This window comes from Pelecanus crispus, chromosome W, assembly GCF_030463565.1.
Source record: "Pelecanus crispus isolate bPelCri1 chromosome W, bPelCri1.pri, whole genome shotgun sequence".
In the NCBI taxonomy this organism is placed as follows: Eukaryota; Metazoa; Chordata; class Aves; order Pelecaniformes; family Pelecanidae; genus Pelecanus; species Pelecanus crispus.
Window position 1 is genome coordinate 16,167,503 of NC_134675.1, and position 26,335 is coordinate 16,193,837.

Consider the following 26,335-nt stretch of genomic DNA (forward strand, 5'->3'; position numbering starts at 1 on the left):
TGTTTTAAGACTGATGGTGAAATACAGTAGTTTATGTGGCAAAGTTTTGGGGAGGGGGGTGCTGCAGGGGTGGCTTCTGTGAGAAGACACCAGAAGCTGCCCCCATGTTGGACAGAGCTGGTTCCAGCTGGTTCCAAGATGGACCTGCCGCTGGCCAAAGCTGAACCAGTCAGCAAAGTTGGTGGTGCCTCTGTGATAACATATTTAAGAAAGGGTAAAAAAAATGCTGTGCAACAGCAGCTGGGAGAGAGAGGAGTGTGAATATGTGAGAGAAACAACTCTGCAGACACCAAGGTCAGTGAAGGAGGGGGAAGAGGTGCTCCAGGTGCTGGAACAGAGATTCCCCTGAAGCCCGTGGAGAAGACCATGGTGAGGCAGGTTGTCCATGGTGAGGCAGGAGGAGGTATTCTGGCAGGAACTGTGGTCCATGGGGGACCCATGCTGGAGCAGTCCATTCCTGATGGACTGTACCCTGTGGAAAGGACCCACGCTGGAGATGTTTGTGAAGGACTGTATCCTGTGGGTGGAACCTCACGCTGGAGCAGGGGAAGAGCGTGAGGAGGAAGGAACAGCAGAGAGAGTGTTATGAACTGACCGCAACCCCCATTCCCCATCCCCCTGCGCTGCTCGGAGGGAAGAGGTAGAGAAGTCAGGAGTGAAGTTGAATCTGGGAAGAAGGGAGGGGTGGGGGGAAGGTGTTTTTAGTTTTGATTTTATTTGTCACTATCCTACTCTGTTGTTAATTGGCAATAAATTTAAATTGGTCTTCCCCAAGTCGAGTCTGTTTTGCCTGTGACGATAATTGTTAAGTAATCTCCCTGTCCTTATTTCGACCCATGAGCTTTTCATCATATTTTCTTCTCCTGTCCTGTTGAGAAGGCAGAGTGATAGAGCAGCTTGGTGGTCACCTGGTGACTAGTCAGGGTCAACCCACCACAAGTAGTTAGGTGCTTTGTAAAACTTCTTCCTGAAAGATTTTAAATTTTATCAGTCATCTTATACTTGTGTATAATTGCTCCTAATATTGAAGAATGACTATGCCTTCTAGTTTTGCTTTTCATACATTCATGCAGTCATTGTTTTTGGTTTGTGGTCTATTTAGTTACTAGTATCTTTTTGCTGGAAAGCAGACTAGAGAAAAGTCTTCATAAAATTAAGTACAGCTGCCATATTTGCTCATCACCTCCCTTTTTTGAAAGAGCTCATGTTGTCCTCTTCCAGAAAGACAGTTCTTGCTCATATTTAAATGATGGATCTTCTAATCTTCCATGGCATTCATTTCATTTTACTTGCCACTCCCATATGGGAGCTATGTATTTGAAACCACTGACCTGACAAGAAATTAAATAAATTCATATTCATCTAGCAAGAACAGTTAAAGGTAATCATGTGTATTAAAAGATGGTATCAACTAATTCACTTTTTGAGCAAACATGTTTACTGGACCTGTTACTATTTTTCACATGCTTGAATAACTAACTTGTGTATGTATGATGGAATGGTGGAATCTACCTTGCTGGAAATATTCAAAAATTGTCTTGACTTGGGCCTGGATAACCTAATCTAAGGCCCTGCTTTCAGCAGAAGGTGGGACCAGGTGATCTCCAGAAGTCCCTGTCAGCCTAGACTTTTCTATGTTTCTACAATCTTTTAAAATAAAGCTTGAGGGAGTAAACTTAAATCAACTTTCTTGCTAATTTTTAGTATTTTACTTTAATTGCAAAGACCTGTTTTTTAAAATAAACAATAAAAATAAAAACTAGCTTTGATGCCTTGAAAAATATATTAGTTGGAGTACCTTTCCTTAAGCAATGTTGTAGGCTATGAATTCAACAGCTATGTTAAAAAAAAAAAATAACCAAAAAAACCCACCAAACAAAAAAAAAGCTTAGTTAAAAAATGTTAATGAATTATATTGTCTCAATGTTTATATATTGCTCTTAGTTATTTGACAAGAGTTGCAGGTAGCCTGTTGGTTTGCCAATATTATGTGTTCTTGTTTTTAACAATGTAATATTTTTAAGGGTCTATTTTCATGTTTTGTTTATGAAGTTTGGTGTGGAAATGTTTTGCTTTTGTTCAGAGAAATACATAGTTTATATCAATCTTATTTAAAATGCCTTCTTTGTACTTCAATTTCAGTTCTCCTTGCAAACAGATATGACCAGAAGGCAGTTAGAGTATGAGGCAAGGCAAATCAGAGCTGCAATGGAAGAACAACTAGGTACTTGTCAGGACATGGAGAAGCGAGCACAGGTATAGTTTTTCTTTCATTAGAAAGAATGGGAAAAGGTTTTCCTGTGTTTTCATTAAGTTATTGGTGGTTTATATCTTTAAACTGTGTGTAAGCCCAGTGAATACCTTCAGAACATTTATCTAGCCTTTTAAATACAAAAATAAGAATAAAAAAATAGAAAATACCTACTCGGCAAAAAGGACCTTTCTCTGCCTGTTTAAAAGAAAGCTTGTGAGTAGGTGGGAGTAGTAGACAATGTCTTGAAAAGAAAGTAATTTTTGATCATTTGGCTGTAATTTATTTCAATTTTAGCTTTGAACAAACATGTAATTGCAACTGCTTTGTTTGTCATGTTGTTGTTGAAGTTTGTGCTTTTAAGTTTAGAGTAAATTCCAGTTACTGTTGTTAAGTTTCCCTGACCAGAAAGCATGTATCAAGGAATAATCTTTGAAAATGAGATATATTGGCAAAATGTAATTTGCATCCTTACCTGTAAATTCTTTATGTATAAAGTATATGTATAATTCTCTATGCAAATCGTTACACACATTTGTAAGTATAATTCAGAATGTAATTGTGTGTAAATGAAATTATCAATTGCATGCTGGCTTTAAAAAATATTCCCCCACAGTAGTAGAGTGACAATTTGAATTATACATTGCTGTCTATTTCCATAGATGTTAAATAGCCAGTTTTGTTATTAATAGCTAACTTTTAATAAAAATAATCTCTTTAGGCTTCATTTTCTTCACCAAATTTACCTCAACACAAAATTCTTCATATGAAATATTTCTAATGAATTCTGTTTGTAATTAAAATTTAAACCAGCTTTTTCTAAAGCAAGTAATTTAGTAAAACTTTTCAGAAAATTCTTATGGTTATAATTTTTTAGCAAAATATGCATCCTCTAATTGTAGAGCTCACTATGAGGTATGTACATTAAGGCCATGTAAGGATCTATATTGATGTACTCGGACAGACCAAAGTTCACTCTTCCTTGTTTTAAGCTGCTTGGATAACTGGCTCTGATCTGGAAGCCATATGGCTGTGTTATAGAGGTTTATCAGCTATGGTGCTGCCCTGTACTAATACAGCTGTGCTACTTGTGTGCAGCCAGCTCCAAACGAAGGCAGAACAGACTCAGAATTGTCTGCGTATGTCTGGTTAGCCCTGTTGTAAAAGAAAGTAATACTGAATCGACACTAGAACTTCTGAGCAAGATATCTTCTTACTAACAAGCTGGCCAAACTTGCAAAGCCAAAGTGCTTGCTGGCCAAAGTGTGCTCAGAGAATAAATCAAGTATTTCTAAGATTTGACTGTAGTTATATCACTGTGAAAGTAATTAAGTTGTCCCTAAATGTGTACTTCCCTACATATTAATTGGGGGGGGGGGGATGACACACGATGGGACACTAACAAGAGGGGATGTTGAATTTTTTTATGGTTTTCTGAATTAATGTTTGCACATGGGTTTATCACAACTATTTTATTCCCTATACATATGTATAACACCTATATACTTATGGAAATTAGTGTCTATTAGGATTATATAAAGATTATAAAATAGGAAATAACTAATCTGCATTGGTTTTATTATACTAAGGACAGGTGCCAAAACTGTGTAGAAGTTAATTGTCATATAAATACTTAAAAGCAAATTCTAGATTATTCCACTGTAATGTGAAAACTGAACTTTGCATATTTGGCAGGTATAGTGAACTTGCTAGTTTTTCAACTTTCATTTTGCTCTATATTTTTGTTCCTCCATGATTGTGATTAAGAATACAATGCCAAATGTAAGTTGGAGGAAGAGAAAAGTCGAGCTATATAAAGACTGGCATTTCAGACAACTCTGTATTAATAGTCCCCAAATACTTATTCTGTGAGAGAGCTGATAACCTATCGCTGGCTAAGAAATTAATGTACTAGCTGCCCTTTCTCCTGGACCTTAAATTAACAATAAAATACTAGCCTTCTCCCTCTCTCATCTGTCATCATTGGGACTTGCTTCCTTTAACCTCCTTCTAAAACACTGTGTACATTAGTTAGCTCACAGCATGAAGTTTGTATACAAACACATACCCAACAGTTATTAAAAAAAGATGCATTAGTAGTGTTAGCAATTTAATTTAGCTTATCCATTTAAACTTCACATGGTAGTTCTTGTATGAAAAAAGAAAAAGATATAGTTAATCACATTTTATTTTGAATATTCAAATATTGTAGTCCAATACTTATAAGCAGAAGTAAAATTTCATTTTTGTAAATGTGGTGAGTTGGCCTCAGCCAAATGCCCACCCAGCCTCTCATTTACTCCCCTCTCCCACGGGATGAGAACAAAATAGAAGGAAGTTGAAAAGACCAAAATAATGACAGTTTAATAGGGAAAGCAAAAGCTGCATGTGCAAGCAAAGCAAAAAGAAGAATTTATTCACTACTTCCATCAGCAGGCAGATGTCCAGCCACTTCCTGAAAAGCAGGGCCTTAGCACACGTAATGATTGTTTGGCAAGACAAATGCCATAAGCATGAATGTCTCCCCCTTTCTCCTCCTTTCCCTGAACTTTTATTGCTGAACACAACATCTCATGGTATGGAATATCCCTTTCCTCAGTTGGAGTCAGCTGTCCTGGCTGTGTTCCCTCCCAGTCTCTTGTCCTCCCTCAGCCTCTTGTCCCCTGCTGTTGGGGGAGGGAAAAGAGAGAAAGCCTTGATTCTGTGAAAGCACTGTTCAGTAGTAGTCAAAACATTGGTGTGTTATCAGCACTGCTTAAGCCACAAATACAAAGCACAGCACCATAGGGGCTGCTATGAAGACAGTTAACTCAATCCCAGTCAGATGGGACAGTAAAATCTTAAAAAATAAAAAATAAATTCTAATTCCAAGACTTGAAATCATAGAATGATAGAATGTAATTTTCCTTCATGCCAGAACAAAAATGATGTCATTAGGTTTAGAGTTTCTTAAAATCTCTCAAAAAAATGATCATTCTTGTAGGAATTTATTCCAAGAGCTTTAAAAATTGTCTAAAACAGCAGACCACTAAAGGTTTCAGAAAACTTCAATTGTGGTGTGGATTGATGCCAGCAAACAACTAAGCACCCGCCAGCTGTTTGCTGACTCCCCCCACACAGCAGGATGGAGAAGAGAATTGGAAGAGCAGAAGTGAGAAAAACTTGTGGGTCAAGATAAAGACAGTTTAAGTGAAGGGAGGAAAAAGGAAAAGAAGCAAATGATGCAAAGGCAATCACTCACCACCTCCCGCAAGCAGACTGATGCCCAGCCACTCTCCCAACAACAGCTACTGCGGAAAGACTACCACCCACCCACCACAAGTTTTATTGCTGAGCATGATGTTACCTGGCATGGAATATCCCTTTGGTCATTGGGGTCAACTGTTCTGGCTGTGTCCCTTCTCAGTCTCTTCCCTGCCCCCCAGTTTACTTACTGGGGAGGGGTAGAGTGAAAAAGAGAAGGCCTTCAGATAATCATAGAATTGTTTAGGTTGGAAAAGACCTTTAAGATCATCCAGTCCAACCATTAACCTAACACTACCAAGTCCACCACTAAACCAATTAACAGTAGAGTAATAATTTCATGTTTCCTGGCTTGGTGGCTAGATTACTTTTTAATGAAAGTAAAAATTAGGAATCATTAAGGTTGGAAAGGACCTCTAAGATCATCAGTCCAACCATCAACCCAACACCACCATGCCTACTAAACCATGTCCCAAAGTGCCACGTCTACATGTTTTTTGAACACTTCCAGCGATGGTGACTCCACCACCTCTCTGGGCAGCCTGTTCCAATGCTTGACTACCGTTTCCGTGAAGAAATTTCTCCTAATATCCAATCTGAACCTCCCCTGGCGCAGCTTGAGGCCATTTCCTCTCGTCCTATTGCTAACTACTTGGGAGAAGAGACCAACACCCACCTCACTACTACCTCCTTTCAGGTAGTTGTAGAGAGCGATAAGGTCTCCCCTCAGCCTCCTCTTCTCCAGGCTAAACCATCCCAGTTCCCTCAGGTGCTCCTCATAAGACTTGTGCTCCAGACCCTTCACCAGCTTCATTGCCCTTCTCTGGACACACTCAAGCAACTCAATGTCTTTCTTGTAGTGAGGGACCCAAAACCGGACACAGTATTTGAGGTGCGGCCTCACCAGTGCTGAGTACAGGGGGACAATCACTTCCCTAGTCCTGCTGGCCACACTATTCCTGATACAAGCCAGGATGCTGTTGGCCTTCTTGGCCACCTGGGCACACTGCTGGCTCATGTTCAGCCGGCTGTCTACCAACACCCCCAGGTCCTTTTCAGCCAGGCAGCTTTCCAGCCACTGTTCCCCAAGCCTGTAGCGCTGCATGGGGTTGTTGTGACCCAAGTGCAGGACCCGGCACTTGGCCTTGTTGAACCTCATACAATTGGCCTCGGCCCATCGATCCAGCCTGTCCAGATCCCTCTGCAGGGCCTTCCTACCCTCCAGCAGATCGACACTCCCGCCCAATTTGGTGTCATCTGCAAACTTACTGAAGGCACACTCAATCCCCTCATCCAGATCATTGATAAAGATATTAAACAAGACTGGCCCCAAAACTGAGCCCTGGGGAACACCGCTTGTGACCGGTCGCCAACTGGATTTAACTCCATTCACCACAACTCTCTGGGTTCAGCCATCCAGACAGTTTTTTACCCAGCGAAGAGTACGCCCATCCAAGCCATGAGCCGCCAGCTTCCTTAGGAGGATGCTGTGGGAGACGGTGTCAAAGGCTTTACTGAAATCCAGGTAGATGACATCCACAGCCTTTCCTTCATCCACCAGGCGGGTCACCTGGTCATAGAAGGAGATCAGGTTGGTCAAGCAGGACCTGCCTTTCATGAACCCACGCTGGCTGGGCCCGATCACCTGGTTGACCTGCACATGCCTGTTGAGCGCACTCAAGATGAACCTCTCCATAATCTTCCCCGGCACCGAGGTCAGGCTGACAGGCCTGTAGTTCCCCGGGTCCTCCCTCCGGCCCTTCTTGTAGATGGGCGTCACATTGGCAAGCCTCCAGTCGTATGGGACCTCCCCTGTTAACCAGGACTGCTGATAGATGATGGAAAGTGGCTTGGCAAGCTCCTCCGCCAGCTCCCTCAGTACTCTCGGGTGGATCCCATCCAGCCCCATAGACTTGTGAGCGTCCAGGTAGCGTAGCAGGTCATTAACTGCTTCCTCCTGGATTATGGGGGCTTCATTCTGCTCTCTGTCCCTGTCTTCCAGCTCAGGGGGCTGAATGCCCTGGGGATAACTGGTCTGGCTATTAAAGACAGAGGCAAAGAAGGCATTAAGTACCTCAGCCTTTTCCTCATCCTTGGTGGCAATGTTCCCCCCCACATTCAACAAAGGATGGAGATTCTCCTTAGCTCTCTTTTTGTTGTTAATGTATTTCTACAAATACATTAGTAATACATGTTGTTAATGTATTTGTAGAAACATTTTTTATTATCTCTTACAACAGTGGCCAGATTGAGTTCTAGCTGGGCTTTTGCCTTTCTAATTTCCTCTCTGCATGACCTAACGAGATCCCTGTAGTCTTCTTGAGTTGCCTGCCCCTTCTTCCAAAAGTGGTAAACTTGATGCTGTGCAAGCACTGTTCAGGAATAGCTAAAACACTGGTGTGTTATCAGCACGGTTTTGGTCACAAATCTAAAACACAGCACCATATGGGCTGCTAGGAAAAAAAGTAATTCCATCCCAGCCAGACTTGGTACAGTTCAGGTTGGATAACTGCTGCACTTGCCCAGTTCCTGATGAGGATCATTCTCCATTGGTTTGGGTGGCTCCTGCTGGAGCATCATACAACAATGGCATATCATGCAATTCACGTCATGGCTTATTTCCCCCAAGGTTAAATCTCCTTGAAGCTACACACCAGATTTCCCCATCTTGCTGTATTACCCGCCAAGTACACCCAGGTTCTTGTGTGAAAGCAGCCCTATGAATGGGTTTGCCTTTTCCCGAAGAAGGAATAACCCACACTGTCTTTCCAAACCAGTTCACTACGTGTCCTGGTTTCAGCTGGGATAGAGTTGGTTTTTGTTTGGTTGGTTGGTTGGTTTTTTTTTCCCTTCTAGTAGCTGGTATAGTGCTGTGTTTTGGATGAGGATAATGTTGATAACACACTGATGTTTTAGTTGTTGCTACGTAGTGCTTACACTAGTCAAGGACTTTTCAGCTCCTCAGGCCCTGCCAGCAAGAAGCTGGGAGGGGACACAGCCAGGACAGTTGACCCAAACTGGCCAAAGGGATGTTCCATACCATGTGACATCATGCTCAGTATATAAACTGGGGGGAGCTGGCCAGGGGCAATGATCACTGCTCAGGAACTGGCTAGGCATCGGTCAGCAGGTGGTGAGTAATTGCATTGTGCATCGCTTGTTTTGTATATTCTTTTATCATTATTATTTTCCCTTCCTTTTCCATCCTATTAAACTGTCTTTATCTCAACCCACAAATTTTCTTTTTGGTGGGGTTTTTTTTGGTTTGGGTTTTTTTTTTTTTTTTTTTCTTTTTTCCCCCCCAATTCTCCCCCCCATCCCACTGGGGAAGGGGGAGTGAGCAACCATCTGCGTGGTGTTTAGCTGCCTGCCAAGTTAAACGACAACACTACGCACACTACGGAGACCTTATCTCTTTCCACAGTGTGCAGGGGTTTTGTTTGGGTGGGCCCAGGTTGGGGAGCAGATCTTCTAGTGTTAACTAGCCAAGTGGCTTCTGCTAGGGTTGGCACGGCATCACCTGAGGGTGGCAATGCTAGTGGGAACACTTATGCTGCTCCTGGGAGCATGGAGGGCTCGGGAGTGTATCTGAAATGGTTGTACACCAACACATGCAGTATGAGAAACAAACAAGATGAACTGGAAGCATTGGTCAGTTCCCAGAGCTATATCATCATTGGTATTAGTGAGACTTGGTGGAATGAGTCCCACGACTAGAGTGCTGGGATGGAGGGCTACAGGCTGTTCAGGAGGGACAGGCAGGGCAGGTGAGGTGGAGGAGTGGCACAGGAACAAATCTATGGAACATTCCAGGCATAAGATTCCCCTTTTCATCTATGTGGTCCCAAGATCCGAGTTGTCCATTTCCATTAATTCTATTAATTTAAAAGATATATTTCCAATTCCCAGCCCCTACAAAGTGAGTATGCTTGTCAATAGGTTTGCTCTCCAAGCACACCCAGGGGTCTCCTTTCAAACTAGTGACAAACCCTTCTTGGCGGAAGGGCAGTATCCTTCCTTTCTTTAGTGAAAATTCATAATGTATATGCCCATCCTTGTACCATTGAGTATTCAACGGGACAGAAACCCAGGCGAGTTGATTTCCGGTAGAGGATGGGCTTTTAGTGCATATCCAACAGTCGGGCTTATTTGCTGCTGCTGCTATAGTTTGGACTGTTGCTATGGCCAAATTATGGAATGAACACATATAATCAATACTCTACCACAGGCTTATAAGAAAGGCTATCATATTAAAATCTAGGCTTCCAAATCACTATTAACAGGAAAAACAGACACACACAAATAGCAAAAATAATTATCCCTTGGTTGCACTCTAATTCTAAGTAAGGGTATGGTTCAGTCCATCTGCAATTCATAAGTATCAGATTACTTTCCACTTTCCTGTTGTCCAATTCTTACACAGGATCAGTGGTTTCACAGCCAATCTGCTGGCTCTGCGTAAGTTCCCAGCTGCAGGTGAATCAGTCTCTGCAGTGGTGGATGTTCCCTTAGTGGCAGGAGGGTTTCCTGGTTCCACTTCCAGATCGGCTGCAGCTTTTAGGCGGGAGTGATGAATTCAAGTCTATTTTTCTTCCACCTTTACTGCTGAAAAGGTTAGCAATACTAAAAATGGTCCCTCCCACCGGGGAAGATAAGTTATCCTTTCTTTTGTGTACCTTTACCCAAACATAATTCCCTAGATTGAAGGGGTGCAGAGCCCCTTCTAGAGGTACCAGTTGCATTAGCTGTGCACAGGCCTGATTGTATTTTAATAATTTATGAACCTGTAAAATATACTGGGTCACATTTTCATTTCCTGCTAATAAAATTACATGAGTGGGTACATCAGTTATGGGGAGTTGTATCAGTCTTTCAAGTAGTATTTCAATAGGGAGACAGTTTTGTTGTTTGTTGAGGTCTTTGTTAAATATTCATTAAGGCTAAAGGTAGTGCATGCAAGACACAGTTACCTATTAGGCTGCAGCATAAATTCCTGTCACGAACCAATTCTTCAGCACTGTCCGGGCTAGTGCAGCAGTCCCAAAATGCCCTAGATGGTGATGCATTTTTGTTATGGGAATCAGGTATTGCTTAGGTAAAATAGGAAGGTTTTCCATACCTGCTCTCCATATTCCCTGGGAGTCTTTGGTCATTTCATACCTTTTCCAAGAGTCAATTTCTTCAGCAGGAACAGTCAAACATATCTTTTCAGGAGCAGGCAACACCAGGTCAGACCATTGGACTGTTTGTAAGCCCAGTGGTTCACACGGTAGTTGTGCTGCAGCTTCAGCAGCAATATGTTAGACTATTTCTTATCTCTTCTTTTGTCCTTCCGCTGGTACAAGCTGGCTGATGAATGACAGCAAGTTTCTCTGGAATTGTATAGCTTTTAACAGTTCCGTAATTTGAGGAGCATTTGATATTTTACTTCCACTAGAAGTCATAAACCCACGCGGCTTCCATAACTGCCCAGTAGTGTGGCATACTCCAAATGCATATCGAGAATCAGTATAAATATTTACAGTCTTTTCTTTGGCCAGCTGATGGGCCTTTGTTAATGCAATCAATTCTGCTGCTTGTGCCCTCAGCTTTGGACTGAGTGGTGAAGCCTCCACTACTTTATTCACAGTAGTTATTGGATAACCTGTAACACCATTGCCGTTCAGATAATATGAGGACCCATCTACAAATAGTTCCAGATCAGGATTTAGAAACGGCACATCTGCTAAATCTTCTTGAGTCTTTTTGGCTTCACGGGTTGTTATTACATAATCGCGATGTGGAGTTCCTTATCCAGGTAAAGGGAGTAGAGTAGCAGGGTTCAGTGTATTACACTGCTTAATTGTTACGTCTTCTGTTGTTAAGAGAATCAGCTCATAGTGATTCGCTGTGGCGACATTGCCTGCGTAACGTGCTGTGACAGCAACATTTCAACTTCATGTGGTACTTGTACCATTCGAGGGTGTCCGAGCACTGGATTTTTACTCCGTTCAACTAAGAGTGCTGCAGCAGCTATCGCACAGGTGCAGGCAACAGATCCTTGAGCTACCAGATCTGGCTGAGCTGAATAATGTGCAGTTGGACATTGTCATCTCCCAAGGCTTTGAGTTAACATCCCCAAGGCTATTCCTTTCCCTTCATGTACAAACAAGGTAAATAGCTTACCGTAGTCTGGCAATCCCAGAGCAGGTGCAGCTTGCTTCAAAAGCCCAAATGTCTTTACCTTGTCTGTTGTCCAGTGAACGGGTTCTCCAGCATCTTGAGCAGTAATCTGTATCAGTGGTTTTGCCATTTCCTCAAAAGCAGCTATCCAGGGTCAGCAGAATCCTACAGTTCCTAAAAAGGCTCGTGTTTGGTTTTAGTAACTGGTCGGGGAAGACTTTGAATGGCTTTAATATGGTTCTCAGATAAATGCCACTTCTCTTGCTGGAGGATGTAACCCAGATATTTTACACTTCTCTTATAAAAAAAAATTGTAACTTACGTGGAGAAATTCGATGGCTCTTCTCAGCTAAAGCAAACAGTAAGGTATGGGTGTCAGCTATACAAGATTCCTTGGCTACTAATAAGTTATCAACATACTGTATCAAAAACAGATCCATTTTTTAAACACATCATCCTGCAAATCTTTTACTAAAATTTTAGAAAAATAGTGGAGGACCCAGCGAAGCCCTGAGGGAGCCTTGCCTGTGTTAGCTGTATCTTTCCCCAAATAAATGCAAAAAGGTATTGAGAGTCCGGATGAATAGGTATACTGATTTAAGGTAGAAAAAGTTGCCCCTGTATCTATTAGACAGGGGTAATTATGTTCATTAATTAAAAGGTTTAAGACCAGATTCTCATAAGAAGAAGGGGAAAATATTTTGTATTCAGAGGCTCCGGCAGTGACTGCACAATAGGTCCCTGCTGTCAATCCTGGGTGAAATCTAGCTGCCCCAGTTGCATAGAGCAGGGAAAGATTGCACCATAGGACTGAGAGGTTCTTTTGGGAAGCCCTTTGGTCATACCGGGCATTCCCATTTCCAGTGACCTTGTTATCCACAATAATTACAAGTCTCCTGTTCCTTGAGGCCCACTGCTCCTAAAATTTCCTCCTCTGCTTCTGCCTTGAAGACTTTCACATCCCCATCCCCTTAGTCTAGGATTGCTATTCAAGGTTGCTGCCAACAGACTAGCTTTCTGTTCATGTTCTTTTCTTTTTTCTTCACCTGTCTTTCATCTCTTCCATTACACACAAACATAGCAATGCTGACTATTTAATCCAATCCTTTGCCCTGCCATCCAGGTATGTGTTTAGAAAAATATTTCTTAATATCTGGGGCTGACTGATATACAAAGAAAGATACCATTAAAGATCGATTTTCCTCCTTCTCAGGGTTGACCCCTCCAAACATTCTCACTCGTTTAACCAATTGGGCATAATATTCAGAAGGATGTTCAGTATTTCCTTGCCGGCATTCTCGGACCTTAGCCCAATTTACAGTCTTCCTTCCTGCCAGCTCTAAGGATTTTAACAATTCCCCCCTCTCACTCTTTGCAGCATATCTCTATTGGCTGGTAACTTTAGGGGACCGACCTGGGTCACTGGCTGGCCATGCGGTTCTGACCTGTGCTTCCCCAGGCCATCTGCGATTTGTTTCCCAGATTTTAATTTTTTTCATCAGGAGTAAAAACAGTCTCAAATAGTTGCTGCATGTCAGCCCACGTAGAGTTGGGCAAAGATGCAAAAGATGCCACATATACTTTGCATCACCTTCTGCAGATCATCCCACAGTCTGGGCACTTGCCCCAAAACCAAATCAGCAGATGCAAATGGCATATAGACTGTTCCCACAGAGAACTGGCTATGTTCAAGCCCTGGCCCTATAACTTTTGTCAGAAAGGTGCTTACAAACCAGAAGCAGTAGCAATAGTTGGAGCAGAAACCAGAGTAAAAGCAGAAAAAAAGAGCAGTAGGATAGGCAGGTAGAGCTAAATGTAGAACATCCCTGATTTTCCTATTCAGCCAAAGATTTTACTCAATTTCTGACCTGAAGGGGAAACTTCTCAGATTGCAACAGACACCGGAGCAGCACAAGGATCACCAGCAGCAGCAAGCGACACATGAGAACAAGGAGAGACTATGACTGAACAGGGGGTGATTCCCTGAGCAACTGAGCCCAGGCCAACTGACTAGATGAGCCAGTAAGGAGCAGAACCTGCACCTAGCAGCACAGGAAATTTAAACAGGCTAAAACAATCAGCCCGGCTGATTGCAATGGATGAGCATATATATTTCCCAGCAGGCAGGTGCATAGCAGCATGGTGATTATATGACAAAAAGCTGTGTCCTCTGCTTCTCCTGAGCATCTAGCACCTGGTAGAACCAATGCAGCCACACAGACAGGGCTCCTGTCAAAGTATGTGACCACACAGGTTTCTGGATGTGGGGTGCGTGCAGGGATATTCCTGGAGATGGAGGGTGATAGCAAGCAAGCCTGTGGGATGTGTGACCAGGTAGATGAATTGCTCTGCCTGGTGGCTGAGCTGCAGGAGGAGGTGGGCAGACTGAGGAGTATTCAAGAGTCTGAGAAGGAGATCGACCAATGGAGCTATGCTCTGCCACCTCTGATGCACACAGCTAGGCCACTACGGAGGCAGGCCCAGGATCCGTTTGGTGCCAGGAGGAAGGCAGCGTTATGAGGGATGGGGAGGAGTGGAAGAAGGTTACTGCACGGACCTGTAAGAGAAAACCCTCCTTACCTCCTAAGATACCCTTACAGAATAGGTATGAGGCCCTGGGTATGGTAGATGAAGCGCATAATGAGATAGAGGAGGAACCTAGGCAAGCAGTCTTGCCAAGGTCAGATAGACCGACGCACTGCAACAAGACTTGCATTAAGACCAGCACCGAGAAGAAACAACAGCAAGTTATGGTCGTTGGCGACTCCCTCCTGTGCAGAACAGAAACACCCATTTGTACACCGGACCCTCTTTTCAGGGAAGTTTGCTGCCTTCCTGGGGCCTGAATTAGGGATGTCACCAGACAACTGAAGAGCTTAGTACAACCTTCAGACTACTATCTACTCCTGCTCTTTCATGTGTGTACTAATGATATCACAACAAAAAGTCTAAGGTCAATCAAAAGAGATTTCAGGGCCCTGTGAAGAATGCTAAAAAATTCAGGAGTGCAAGTAGTGTTCTCCTTGATCCTCTCAGTAAAAGACAGAGACCTTGGAAAAAACAGATGAGCCTAAGATATCAATACCTGGCTCCAGGACTGGTGCCTCCGCCAAAGCTTTGGGTTTTATAACTATAGAAGAGTCTTTGAAACACAAGGCATGCTGGGGCCTGACGGGATCCACCTGTCCCGATGGGGAAAACACATCTTTGGGTGTAAGCTGGCGGGACCGATCAAGAGGGCTTTAAACGAGAATTGGTGGGGGAAGGGGATGCACACAGGATGACCGAAGGTAAGCCAAGGGTTGCAATGGTATCGCCTGAGAGTGGCAACGCTAGTGGGAACATTTACGCTGCTCCTGGGAGCACGGAGGGCTCAGGAGCATATCTGAAATGCTTGTACACCAACGCACGCAATATGAGAAACAAGAAGGATGAACTGGAAGCGTTGGTCAGTTCCCAGAGCTACGATATCATTGGTATTAGTGAGACTTGGTGGAATGAGTCCCACGACTGGAGTGCTGGGATGGAGGGACAGGCAGGGCAGGTGAAGTGGAGGTGTCGTACTATATGTAAGGGAGAGGTTTGACTGTACAGCCCTTACAGTTAGGGATGACGTGGTCGAGAGGGGAATAGAAAACAAGAGAGATGTTGTAGTGGGTGTCTACTATGGACCGCCTAACCAGGATGATAGCACTGATGAGTTATTCTATAGGCAATTAGGAGAAATCTCTGGATCGGTAACCCTTGTCCTTATGGGAGATTTCAACTTCCCAGACATCAACTAGGAATGCTGTGACAAGCAGGTCTGGGAAATTCCTGAAGTTTGTTGAAGATAACTTCTTGTCACAAGTACTCAGTCAGCCAACTAGGAAAGATGCCCTCCTAGACTTGTTATTTGTGAATAGAGAAGGACTCGTGGGAGATGTGATGGCAGGTGGCTGTCTTGGCCACAGTGATCATGAAATGGTTGAGTTTAAAATTTTCAGTGTAATGAGAAAAAAGGACAGCAGTTGCTACCCTGGACTTCAGGAGAGCAAACTTTAAGCTATTCAGGGAGCTACTTAGCAGAGCATCCTGGGAATCTGCTTTTGAGGGCTTAGGAGTCCACGAGTGCTGGTCAGTTTTTGAGAACCACCTTTTAGAAGCACAGGAGCAGGCAATACCATTGTGTCAAAAGTCAAGCAAGCGGGGCAGAAGACCAGCTTGGCTGATCAGGGAACTCCTCATGGAGCTTCAAGAGGAAAAAGAAATTGTACGGTCTCTGGAAGCAAGGTCAGGCTTCGCAGGAAGATTACAGAGCCGTGGTTCGTATATGCAGGGAGAAGACACGAAAGGCCAAAGCTCAATTCGAGTCAAAACTGTCCAGTGTTGTGTCAGACAACAAGAAAGGCTTTTTAAAGTATGTTAATAGCAAGAGGAGATCTAAAGAAAACATTGGACCAATACTTGTTGAGGATGGTCACCTGACTAATAGGGATGAAGAAAACATGGAGGCACTCAATGCTTTTTTTGCCTCAGTCTTTAATAATACTGATAGACCTTGGGCTGCCCGGTCCCCTGAGTCAGAGGACTAAGACTGCAGGAACAGTGACTTTCCATTTGTGGACACTGAAATTGTAAGGGACCAGCTCTATCAGCTGAATGTTCGCAAGTCCATGGGGCCTGATGGGATTCGTCCCAGAGTACTGAAGGAGCTAGCGGATGTTACAGCGGGACCCGTCTCAATCATCTACCAAAGGTCTTGGGAGTCTGGGGAGGTCCCTGCTGACTGGAAGCTAGCCAACATTATTCTGATTTACAAAAAGGGCGTGAGGGAAGACCCAGGAAACTACAGACCTGTTAGTCTAACCTCAGTACCTTGAAAAATTATGGAGATCATCATACTGGGTGCTATTGAAAGGCATTTAAAGGACAATGCAATCATCAGGCACAGTCAACATGGGTTCACAAAGGGAAAGTCCTGTTTAACTAATTTGATATCCTTCTATGATAAGGTTACGCGCCTAGTGGATGAAGGGAAGGCGGTGGATGTAGTGTTTCTGGATTTCAGTAAGGCTTTTGATACTGTCCCTCACAGCATCCTTCTGGACAAGTTGTCCAATTGTGAGATGAGCAGGCACGCGGTGCGCTGGGTGAAGAACTGGCTGAATGGCAGGCCCCAAAGGGTTGTAGTGAATGGGGCTACGTCTGTCCGGTGACCAGTCACCAGCGGTGTTCCTCAGGGCTCAATTCTAGGGCCAGGTCTCTTCAATACTTTTACCAACGATCTGGAGGCAGGAGTTGAATGCACCATTAGCAAGTTTGCTGATGATACCAAACTGGGAGGTGCTGTTGACTCTTTTGAGGGACAAGAGGCCTTGCAGAGGGATCTGGATAGATTGGAACATTGGGCAATCATCAGTGGCATGAAATTTAACAAGAACAAATGCCGGATTCTGCACCTGGGACGGAGTAATGCCAGACACAAGTATAAATTGGGAGAGGAGTGGCTGGAGAGCAGCCCTGCAGAAAGGGATCTGGGGGTGCTGGTTGACAGTAGGCTCAATGTGAGTCAGCGGTGTGCCCTGGCAGACAAGAGGGCAAACTGCATTCTGGGGTGCATTAAACACGGCAATAACCAGCCCGTCAAAAGAGGTGGTTATCCCACTGTATTTAGCATTGGTGCAGCCTCACCTTGAGTACTGTGCCCAGTTCTGGGCCCCACAATTTAAGAAGGATGTGAAGGTACTTGAATGCGTCCAGAGGAGGGCAACAAAGCTGGCGAAGGGACCAGAAGGCATGTCCTATGAGGAGCAGCTGAGGATTCTGGGTTTGTCTAGTTTGGAGAAAAGGAGACTGAGGGGTGACCTCATTGCTCTCTACAGCTTCCTGAGGAGGGGAAGTGGAGAGGGAGGTGCTGAGCTCTTCTCCCTGGTATCCAGTGACAGGACATGTGGGAATGGTTCAAAGCTGCACCAGGGGAGGTTTAGACTAGATATTAGGAAGTATTTCTTTACCGAGAGGGTGGTCAAACACTGGAACAGGCTTCCTAGAGAGGTGGTCGATGCCCCATGCCTGTCAGTGTTTAAGCGGCATTTGGACAATGCTGTTAATAACATGCTTTATGTTTCGGTCAGCCCTGAAGTGGTCAGGCAGTTGGACTAGATGATCGTTGTGGGTCCCTTCCAACTCCTATAGTCTAGTGTATTCTATTCTATTCTGTTCTAAATTTGCATCCCAGTGCTTGAATGTCCCAGCACCCATTGCTCTCAGTATAGTCTTCAACAGTCTGTTGTATCATTCAGTCTTTCCAGAGGCTTGTGGGTGAATAGAGGATGTGATACACCCAGTCAGTGTCGTGTTTCTTGGCCCAGGTGTCTATGAAGTTGTTTTGGAAATGAGTCACGTCTGACTCAATTCTTTCTGGGGTGCTGTGTTGCCATAGAGCTTGTTTTTCAAGACCCAGGATGGTGTTTCTGGCAGCTTTATGGGTCACAGGGTATGTTTCCAGCCACCCAGTTAGTCACTTCCACCATGGTAAGCACCTGCCCTGGTGATATAATCGATCTGCCAGGCCTCCCCATACTGATATCTCAGCCACCATCCTCTGTGCCAGAGAGGCTTTGCCTGCTTGACTTAATTATGGCGCATGTTTCACATTCATGGATAACCTGTGCAATAGTGGTGGTGGTCAGGTCCACCCCTCAATCATGAGCCCATCTGTATGTTGCATCTCTCCTTAGATGTCCTAATGTTTCATGGGCCCACCGAGTTATGAATAGCTCACCCTTACATTCCCAGTCCAGATCCACCTGAGCCACTCCAATTCTTGCAGTCTGGTCTACCTGCTCATTCTTTTGATGTTCTTGGGTGGCACAGCTCTTAAGCATGTGAGTATCTTCATGATGTACCTTAGAGCCATGTTTTCTATCCAGGCAGCGATGTCTTGCCACAGTGCAGCAGCCCAGATTGGTTTATCTCTGTGTTTCCTGTTGGTCTTCTTCCACTGCTGTAGCCACCCCCATAGGGCATTTGCCACCATCCATGAGTCAGTGTCCTGGTTTCAGCTGGGATAGAGTTAATTTTCTTCCTAGTAGCAGGCACAGTGCTGTGTTTTGGATTTAGTAGGAGAAGAATGTTGATAACACACCGATGTTTTAGTTGTTGCTAAGTACTGCTTATGCTAGTCAAGGACTTTTCAGCTTCCCATGCTCTGCCAGGTGCACAAGAAACTGGGAGGGGGCACAGCCAGAATAGTTGATCCAAACCGACCAAAGGGCTATTCCATACCATATGACGTCATGCTCAGTATATAAACTGGGGGGGGTTGGCCGGGGAGCAGCGATTGCTGCTCGGGGACTGTCTGGGTATCGGTCGGCGGGTGGTGAGCAATTGCATTGTGCATCACTTGCTTTGTATATTATTATTATAATAATATTGTTATTATCATTACTATTTTACTTTATTTCAATTATTAAACTGTTCTTATCTCAACCCAGGAGTGTTTCTCACTCTTACTCCTCCGATTCTCTCCCCCATCCCACCGGGGCAGGGGGAGTGAGCGAGCAGCTGCGTGGTGCTTAGTTGCTGGCTGGGGCTAAACCACGACAGTCAGTATAGAGTGCTGACCACTTTTCCCATTCGGGAAATATCTAGGGCCAGCTGGATGGATTTCACTTCTGCAAATTGACTTGACTTGCCTTCTCCTTTGACAATTTCTGCGGCTTGTCACATGGGACTCTGCAGAGCAACATTCCACCTCCGATAGCTTCCCACAATACAACAGGACTTGTCAGTAAACAGAACATATTGCCTTTCATTTCACACAGTGGGGCCTCTTGGGCACAGGTCACCTCCTCAGGCGATGCTCTGAAATCTCTGCCTTCTGGCCAGTTCATGATCTCTTCCTGGGCGGTTGGGGTTACCCATTCGAGCCCATTGTGTGATCGACGCCACCTGCTTACTCCACGTAGTTTCGGTCGCGTGATGTGTAGAGGGGACTCTTCCTTTGAACATCCAGTGTAGCACAGGCAGTCACGGTGCCAAGAGGATCTGTACTTCTGTACTGACTACTAATGAAGTGGCCTGAACCAGTTCATATGCTGCTAGTATCTCCTTTTCAGTCGCAGTGTAGTGGGCCTTGGATCCTCGATACCCCCAGCTCCAACATCCTAGAGGTTAGCATCGAGTCTTTCTGGGTGCTTTCTGCCAGAGGCTCCAGGTGAGGCCACGCTCCCTGGCCGCAGTGTAGAGCACCTTTCTCACATCTGGTCCTGTCCAGACTGTCCCAAGGGCTACTGCACAAGCCATCTCCTGTTTGATCTGTTTGAAGGCCTGTTACTGCTTAGGGCCCCAGTTGAAACAGTTATTCTTTTGGATTACTCGACAGAGGGGGCTCACAAGCTGACTGTAACCTGGAATATGCTGGAATATGCATTCTCCAGAATCCCACGAGGCCTAGGAAAGCTTGAGTTTCTTTTTTCTTGGATATGGATAACAGCCATATACCCACCAGCTTACGGATGGGAGCCAGGGGGTCTTGGTTGGTGCGATATTGCTGCCAGTGCACCATCGTGGTGCTTTTCTTCGACCCTCAGCAACCCCACAGTGGAGGGATCTTCCAAGATGCCAGGCAAGGTAGAAAGCTGTTTAATGTTCTCTGTATCCATGGTGGCTACACCGAAGTTCCACTGGTACCCCTTTGGGTCCTTGAAGTACCCTCTCCTGAGGTAGCCTGTGCCAAGGATACACGGGGCCCCCGGGCCGATCACAATAGGGTGCTTTTGCCACTTGTCCCCTGTTAAGCTCACCTCAGCCTCCAACACAGATGTGGTGGGTTGACCTTGGCTGGCCACTAGGTGCCCACCAAGCTGCTCTGTCACTCCCCCTCCTCAACTGGACAGGGAGAGAAAATACAATGAAAGGCTTGTGGGTTGAGATGAGGACAGGGAGATCACTCAGCAATTGCCTTCACAGACAAAACAGGCTCATCTTGGGGAAATTAAATTTATTGCCAATCAAAATCAGAGCAGGATAATGAAAAATGAGAACAAATCTAAAAACACCTTCCCCCCACCCCTCCCTTCTTCCCACGCTCAGCTTTACACCTGACTTCTCTACCTCCTCCCCCTGAGAGGCACAGAAGGATGGGGAATGGGGGTTGCGGTCAGTTCATCACACATCGTCTCTGCTGTTCCTTCCTCCTCACACTCTTCCCCTGCTCTAGTGTGGGGTCCCACCCATGGGAGACAGTCCTTCACGAACTGCTCCAACATGGGTCCTTTCCATGGGGTGTAGTAGAATGGTTCAAAGCTGCGCCAGGGGATGTTCAGACTAGATATTAGGAAGTACTTCTTTACCAAGAGGGTGGTCAAACACTGGAACAGGCTTCCTAGAGAGGTGGTCGATGCCCCATGCCTGTCAGTGTTTAAGCGGCATTTGGACAATGCCCTTAACAACATGCTTTATGTTTCGGTCAGCCCTGAAGTGGTCAGGCAGTTGGACTAGATGATCATTGTGGGTCCCTTCCAACTGAAATATTCTGTTCTATTTTATTCTCTCTGATATCTATAAATTCCAGAATGTAAAGAGCTCTTATTTTTCATGTTTGTTCAGAGGTACTTACTTATTCTCTGCTCCAGAGGTGTGATGGATACACTTGACCCCTAGCCGTACTTTGGTTCAGGCTGACTAAGAAGCAACAGGCCTCACGTCCTTGGGGTGAACATGTGAGCTGGAATGCTCCTGGTTCACGTACAAGGGAGTGAAGGTGCCTCGGAAAAATATTTCGAAAGGTGGTTTCGAAGCCCAAAAATGCAAAATAACCAAAGTACAGAACAAGATACCAGAGCTAAAATGAAGACATCTATCTTGTCTATACTACTGACTAGCAGCCAACTATTTCACCCTATAAATATTACCATCAGGATGAGCCCAGTTTGAGCTCTCCCTGAATGGCAGCTGGACTGCACGCTAGGTGACTCTCCCCTTGAGCAGGGACGCCTCTCAAGGTTTGAGATCCCTTACCTGAGACTAAGAGATCCTTCCTTGCCCAAGGCGGAGAGATCCCTTACTTGTGACAGATCTTCGGTAAGTCACTGACAGCATGCTGAATTAATACTAATGAAACATTACAAATCCATGTAGTTACACAATATTAATTACTATAAACTTTATATAGATAATTCCATTAGACATAAACCGTTGACCAAGTCTGAGACTAAGATTGGACCTAGCCACACCTAGGCTCCATAAGGAGCTTAGAAAGCAAGGGGGTCCACTCTGAACCTCGTGACTCAACGGGAGGGTCTTCCTTTACCTTTGCATCTCTGGTCTCTGTGTATCATTCTAACTCGGTTCTAACTCAATTTTCCTTTGTATGTTTCTTCCATGCAGTAATTAATAAGGTGAACCTTGCCATCAAACTTATTGAACCTTGGTAAATCACTGTTAAACTTTGTTAAATTCCATCAAATTTATTTAACCCTTCCAAATTATTATTTTACCTCAATAAAACATATTGTTGCTTCTCTCTTTTGAGTGAGGTGCATTCGACTCATCTGCAACAGGAGGGGAAATTTTTTTTTTTTTTGTACCCGATATACCAATAGACCAGTAATTACCCCAGATATACCAATAGTCCATTTGTAAGAGGAACCAATCCTCCAATTGCTGGCATAAATAGCTCAGCTTAATATCATTAAAAGAATGGGACCATGGCCACATTTGGTACACATCACCAAAAGTAGTCACTTTGGCCAAATTTCCTGACACAGGGCTTGGACTTTTGATAACCCAGCTATCCCATCAATAAATTTCCAGTGTTGCAACAATTAATCTACCAGTGACACTATACCAGTGGCACAGTCTTCACTATACTTTGTCCACCTCACATTATTACAAAAAAAAAAAAAAAAAAAAATCACCTCCTTACTGCCAAATAAGATCCATGGTTCACTACCCCCATGCCAGAGTATCACCCACAAGCCAACGGTGCAGATTGTCAGGGTCTGGGTGGTAGTGACATGTTGGATCAGGCGAGTTGGCTATGTCTCATCTGGGTCACCAAAACTATCATGAAAATTTCACAACTGGCCCGTGCCGACTAAGGAGAGAGGCTAGGACGCAAAGTATAGAATTGCAAGAGTAATTCTTTTATTCATGCCTCTGAGGTGTCCCATTCAAATTGGGGCACACCAAATGCAGTTTTACACAGGGTTCTTATACCTTTCGAGTGTTCAGATACAACATGATTTGACCAATCGCTACTTAACACACACATGCTACTGTTTTGCAAAGCAACTATAATTCTATGGCGTCATCATCCACCTGCTTCTTTCTTGATATCCCTGGAGTCGGTCTTGCTACAGTTACTTATCTATGATGCCAGATAATGGGAGGGTTTCACAGAGGTGTTAGAGGGGCCAGGATGCTGGCATTATCTCGGTAGTTCAGGGATATCCTTTATTCTTCAGGGTGCAAGGAGGAGGACGCTAGCCCCTAATGAGTTGGGGTCCTTCAGTCATGCTGACTTAACCACGACTATGCAGTATATAATGTAAACTATGTATCTTAAGAAAGTTCAGACAATTTCATACTGTAAAGAGACAGTCCTTCACAAACTGTCCCAACATTCCTTGCCCCACTTCTGTAATTGCAAACCAGAATTCCATTCCTCAGGAGCAGAAGTATGATCAGCCTTTCTACTCTGTCTTGGGAATTGCTCATCGTCGAACAGAGCAGTCATCTTCCTGGATGTACTCTTTTTGGATGCTGTTTTTTCTCGCAATTCATATGCACGAGCTTCTAGGTTTGAGGTAGGTGCGCTGTCCCAATTCCTCATGTCCTCCCTGTGGTGACGCAGATGGAACCATAGGGTGGCCCACAGTTCCCTTTCCCTTGAGCAGAAAAAGGCTGATTCCATATGTCATTCTTGAAAGCTGAGACACCACCCTGTAGGGATAAGGAGGAAGACATTCACTTTGAATTGTTGGACCTGTTGGGACAGTTTTTCCATAGCTGAGACACACGCCCATAGTGTTGGGGAGGATGAGAGTTTCTCATTGAATTGCCAGAGCTAGCAGGCCTGTTTATCCACAGTTGGTGCCTCAATGTCTATCCAGTCTATTATCACCAGGGTGCTGGCATACAATGTCAGTGTGTTCCAGTACAAACTTAGACCACGTGGACCATGTGCACTAAATTTCATTCAGGTCTTTGGAGGCCTGGTTGTTGTCCAGGTTGCTGTAGATCATGTCTACCACCACTAATTCCCTCAGATACTGGGCACCTCCCTCAGTGGTGGTCTACTTGCTTTGGTAGTTTACAACATCTTCCTTTGAGGGGTTACCTCGCCTTCACGCTTGACAGGAGCCACCTTTGGAAGCTGCAGATTATTGCCCCTCTTAATGATCCCTTTTCTGATTCCACAGTCCCTAGCTAGGGATCCCAGCTGCTGGACTTCCCTACCCTCTAATTCCTGACTATGGGCCCCAGTATCCCAGTATTGGAACAACCAGCTGATAATTCACTTGCCTGGCTGTTGGCTGTAATCTTTTTGCATATCTTGCAGCTCACTCAGGGATAGGGACTGGGTGGTTTCTACCTCTTTTATGATTTCTGTCTCTTCCCCCTCCTGTTCTTGTGACTGCTCTGCTGCAGAACAGTCTGCCTCTTATGATTCTTCCTCATGCTCCCTCTCAGGAAGAGCATCTTCCTCCCTTACTAACTGGGTCAACCTCTGCTGCCATTGTTTCTTCTGGACTACAGAAGCGACTGTTACATTAGAGGGTTGAGTCTGTGGCTTAGCCACAGCATCCGTTTGCATGTCCTCAGATCCAGAGACCCTCTCGCCCCCTTAAGGGTGCTGGACAGAGGCTCAGTAGGTATAGGCCAGACCCCAACACAGTGTGAGAAGTTATGTCTCTTTGGTATAGACAAGGCATCCTTTCTTCAAGTGGTCTGCCACTTCAACAGAATTCTGTGCCTGTTTGGGTGTGAAGTCCCAGACCACTGGAGGTGAAAACCGTTCTAGGCACTTACCCAAATTCTCCCCCACACCTTGCCACCCATGAATTGGCTGCCTCAGGGTACATCCCTGTATGGCATTCCAAACCTTAGGCACATCCCTGTGTGGCGTTGGTTAACCTCAGGAAAAGCCAAAATCAGATTCATGGTGCACACCAATACGAGTATTTTGGGATACTCAAGAAAATGAAGGGCCTTTGCAACAAGGGAGGAAAAATCTACCCTGGAGGAGAGGAGAAGAGGGGGGAGGTGCCATTCTTCATTTGCCCCACAAAGTGGCTCCCAGAGGAGAAAGGGAAAAAGGTGTAATTGTTAATTGTCTCCACAAAATGCTTCCTGGAGTACTGGGATAGCAGCAGTGCAGGTTCCAAATACCAAATTAGGCTGAAGGCCAGTGCTTTTATCATAGCTCTCCCTGGAAAAGCAATAAAAAACAAGTGATGAACCACACAGCAAACAGTAAAAGGTGAAAGCAGCCATTAACAGGCACTGGAGTTTGATGTACAGCAAGAGGGAGCACACCACGGAGCAGGTGAGAGAACAAATAAATCAGTACTGAGAGCAAACAAGTCAACATTGTGACCAGCAACAGCAAGTAACAACCTGCCAAGTAACACCTAAACAGGTGTAACAGCTATGAATTCAGTCTAACACACTCCAATCAAATCTGTTGTTATCTTGAACCCCTCAAGCCCCACATTGGGAGTGAAAAAGGACTGTTGTGGGTTGACCTTGGCCAGCAACTGAGCACCCACACAGCCATTCGCTCACTCGCTCGCTCCCCACCACAGCAGGATGGGGGAGAAAATCAGAAGAGCAGAAGCGAGAAAAACTCATGGGTGAAATAAAGGCAGTTGAGTAAGTGAAGAGGGGGGAAAATGGGGGGGAAGCAAGTGATGCAAAGTCAATCACCAGTCTCCGAGCAAAGGTGACTTTGGAAAGAGTCAGAGTCATCTCCCCCTGCAATTTTATTGCTGAGCATGACATTCTATGGCATGGAATATCCCTTTGGTCATTGGGTCAGCTGTTCTGGCTGTGTCCCCTCCCAACTTCTTGCCCACCCCCAGCCTACTTGCTTTGTGGGGGCAGAGTGAGAAACAGAGAAGGCCTTGACACTGTGTAAGCACTGTTCAGCAATAGCTAAAACACTGGTGTGTTATCTACACTGTTTTGGTCACAGATCTAAACCGCAGCACCATATGAGCTGCTATGAACAAAATTAACTCACTCCAGCCATATCCAGTACACCTGGAGTCTTGCACAGATCAAGATTTCAGCACTGTTAGATTTGTACATTTGTCTTGATTGTAAATTCATTCTTACTAAGGCAGTGAAATCCAAATAATTTCTAATTTTAAATGTTAAGATACTTTATCCATAGATCTTATGGTGATGATTAAATTTAATAAAATGAATAGGAAAATACTATGAACAAATAGGAATAAAAAGTGATGTTTCTTGTATAGATTTTAAAGTTAAAACCCTTCCTAAATGCATTCAGATACTTGAAAGTTCATTCCTAGTCATGCAAAAGCACAAGTAATCAAATGACATTGTTAACTAATGTAAAAATAGACATAGCATTCACATAATGCAGAGCACTGAGATAATGTTTTCTTATTTTATTTAACAATAAATTATTAAATAAAATATTTGTATAAAATTATTATATTT

The 26,335-nt window shown here is 44.4% G+C and overlaps 1 protein-coding gene across 7 annotated transcripts in view; it reads left to right on the plus strand.

Annotated features, from left to right (window-relative positions):
• LOC142596455 (adenomatous polyposis coli protein-like) overlaps positions 1 to 26,335 on the plus strand; it is a 126,704-nt gene that overhangs the window by 45,205 nt on the left and 55,164 nt on the right. For all 7 annotated transcript variants that reach the window (XM_075725557.1, XM_075725558.1, XM_075725561.1 and 4 more), the window contains exon 5: positions 2,143 to 2,256. In XM_075725557.1, coding sequence (XP_075581672.1) covers positions 2,143 to 2,256 — 114 coding nt within the window. The remainder of the gene's footprint in view (positions 1 to 2,142; positions 2,257 to 26,335) is intronic.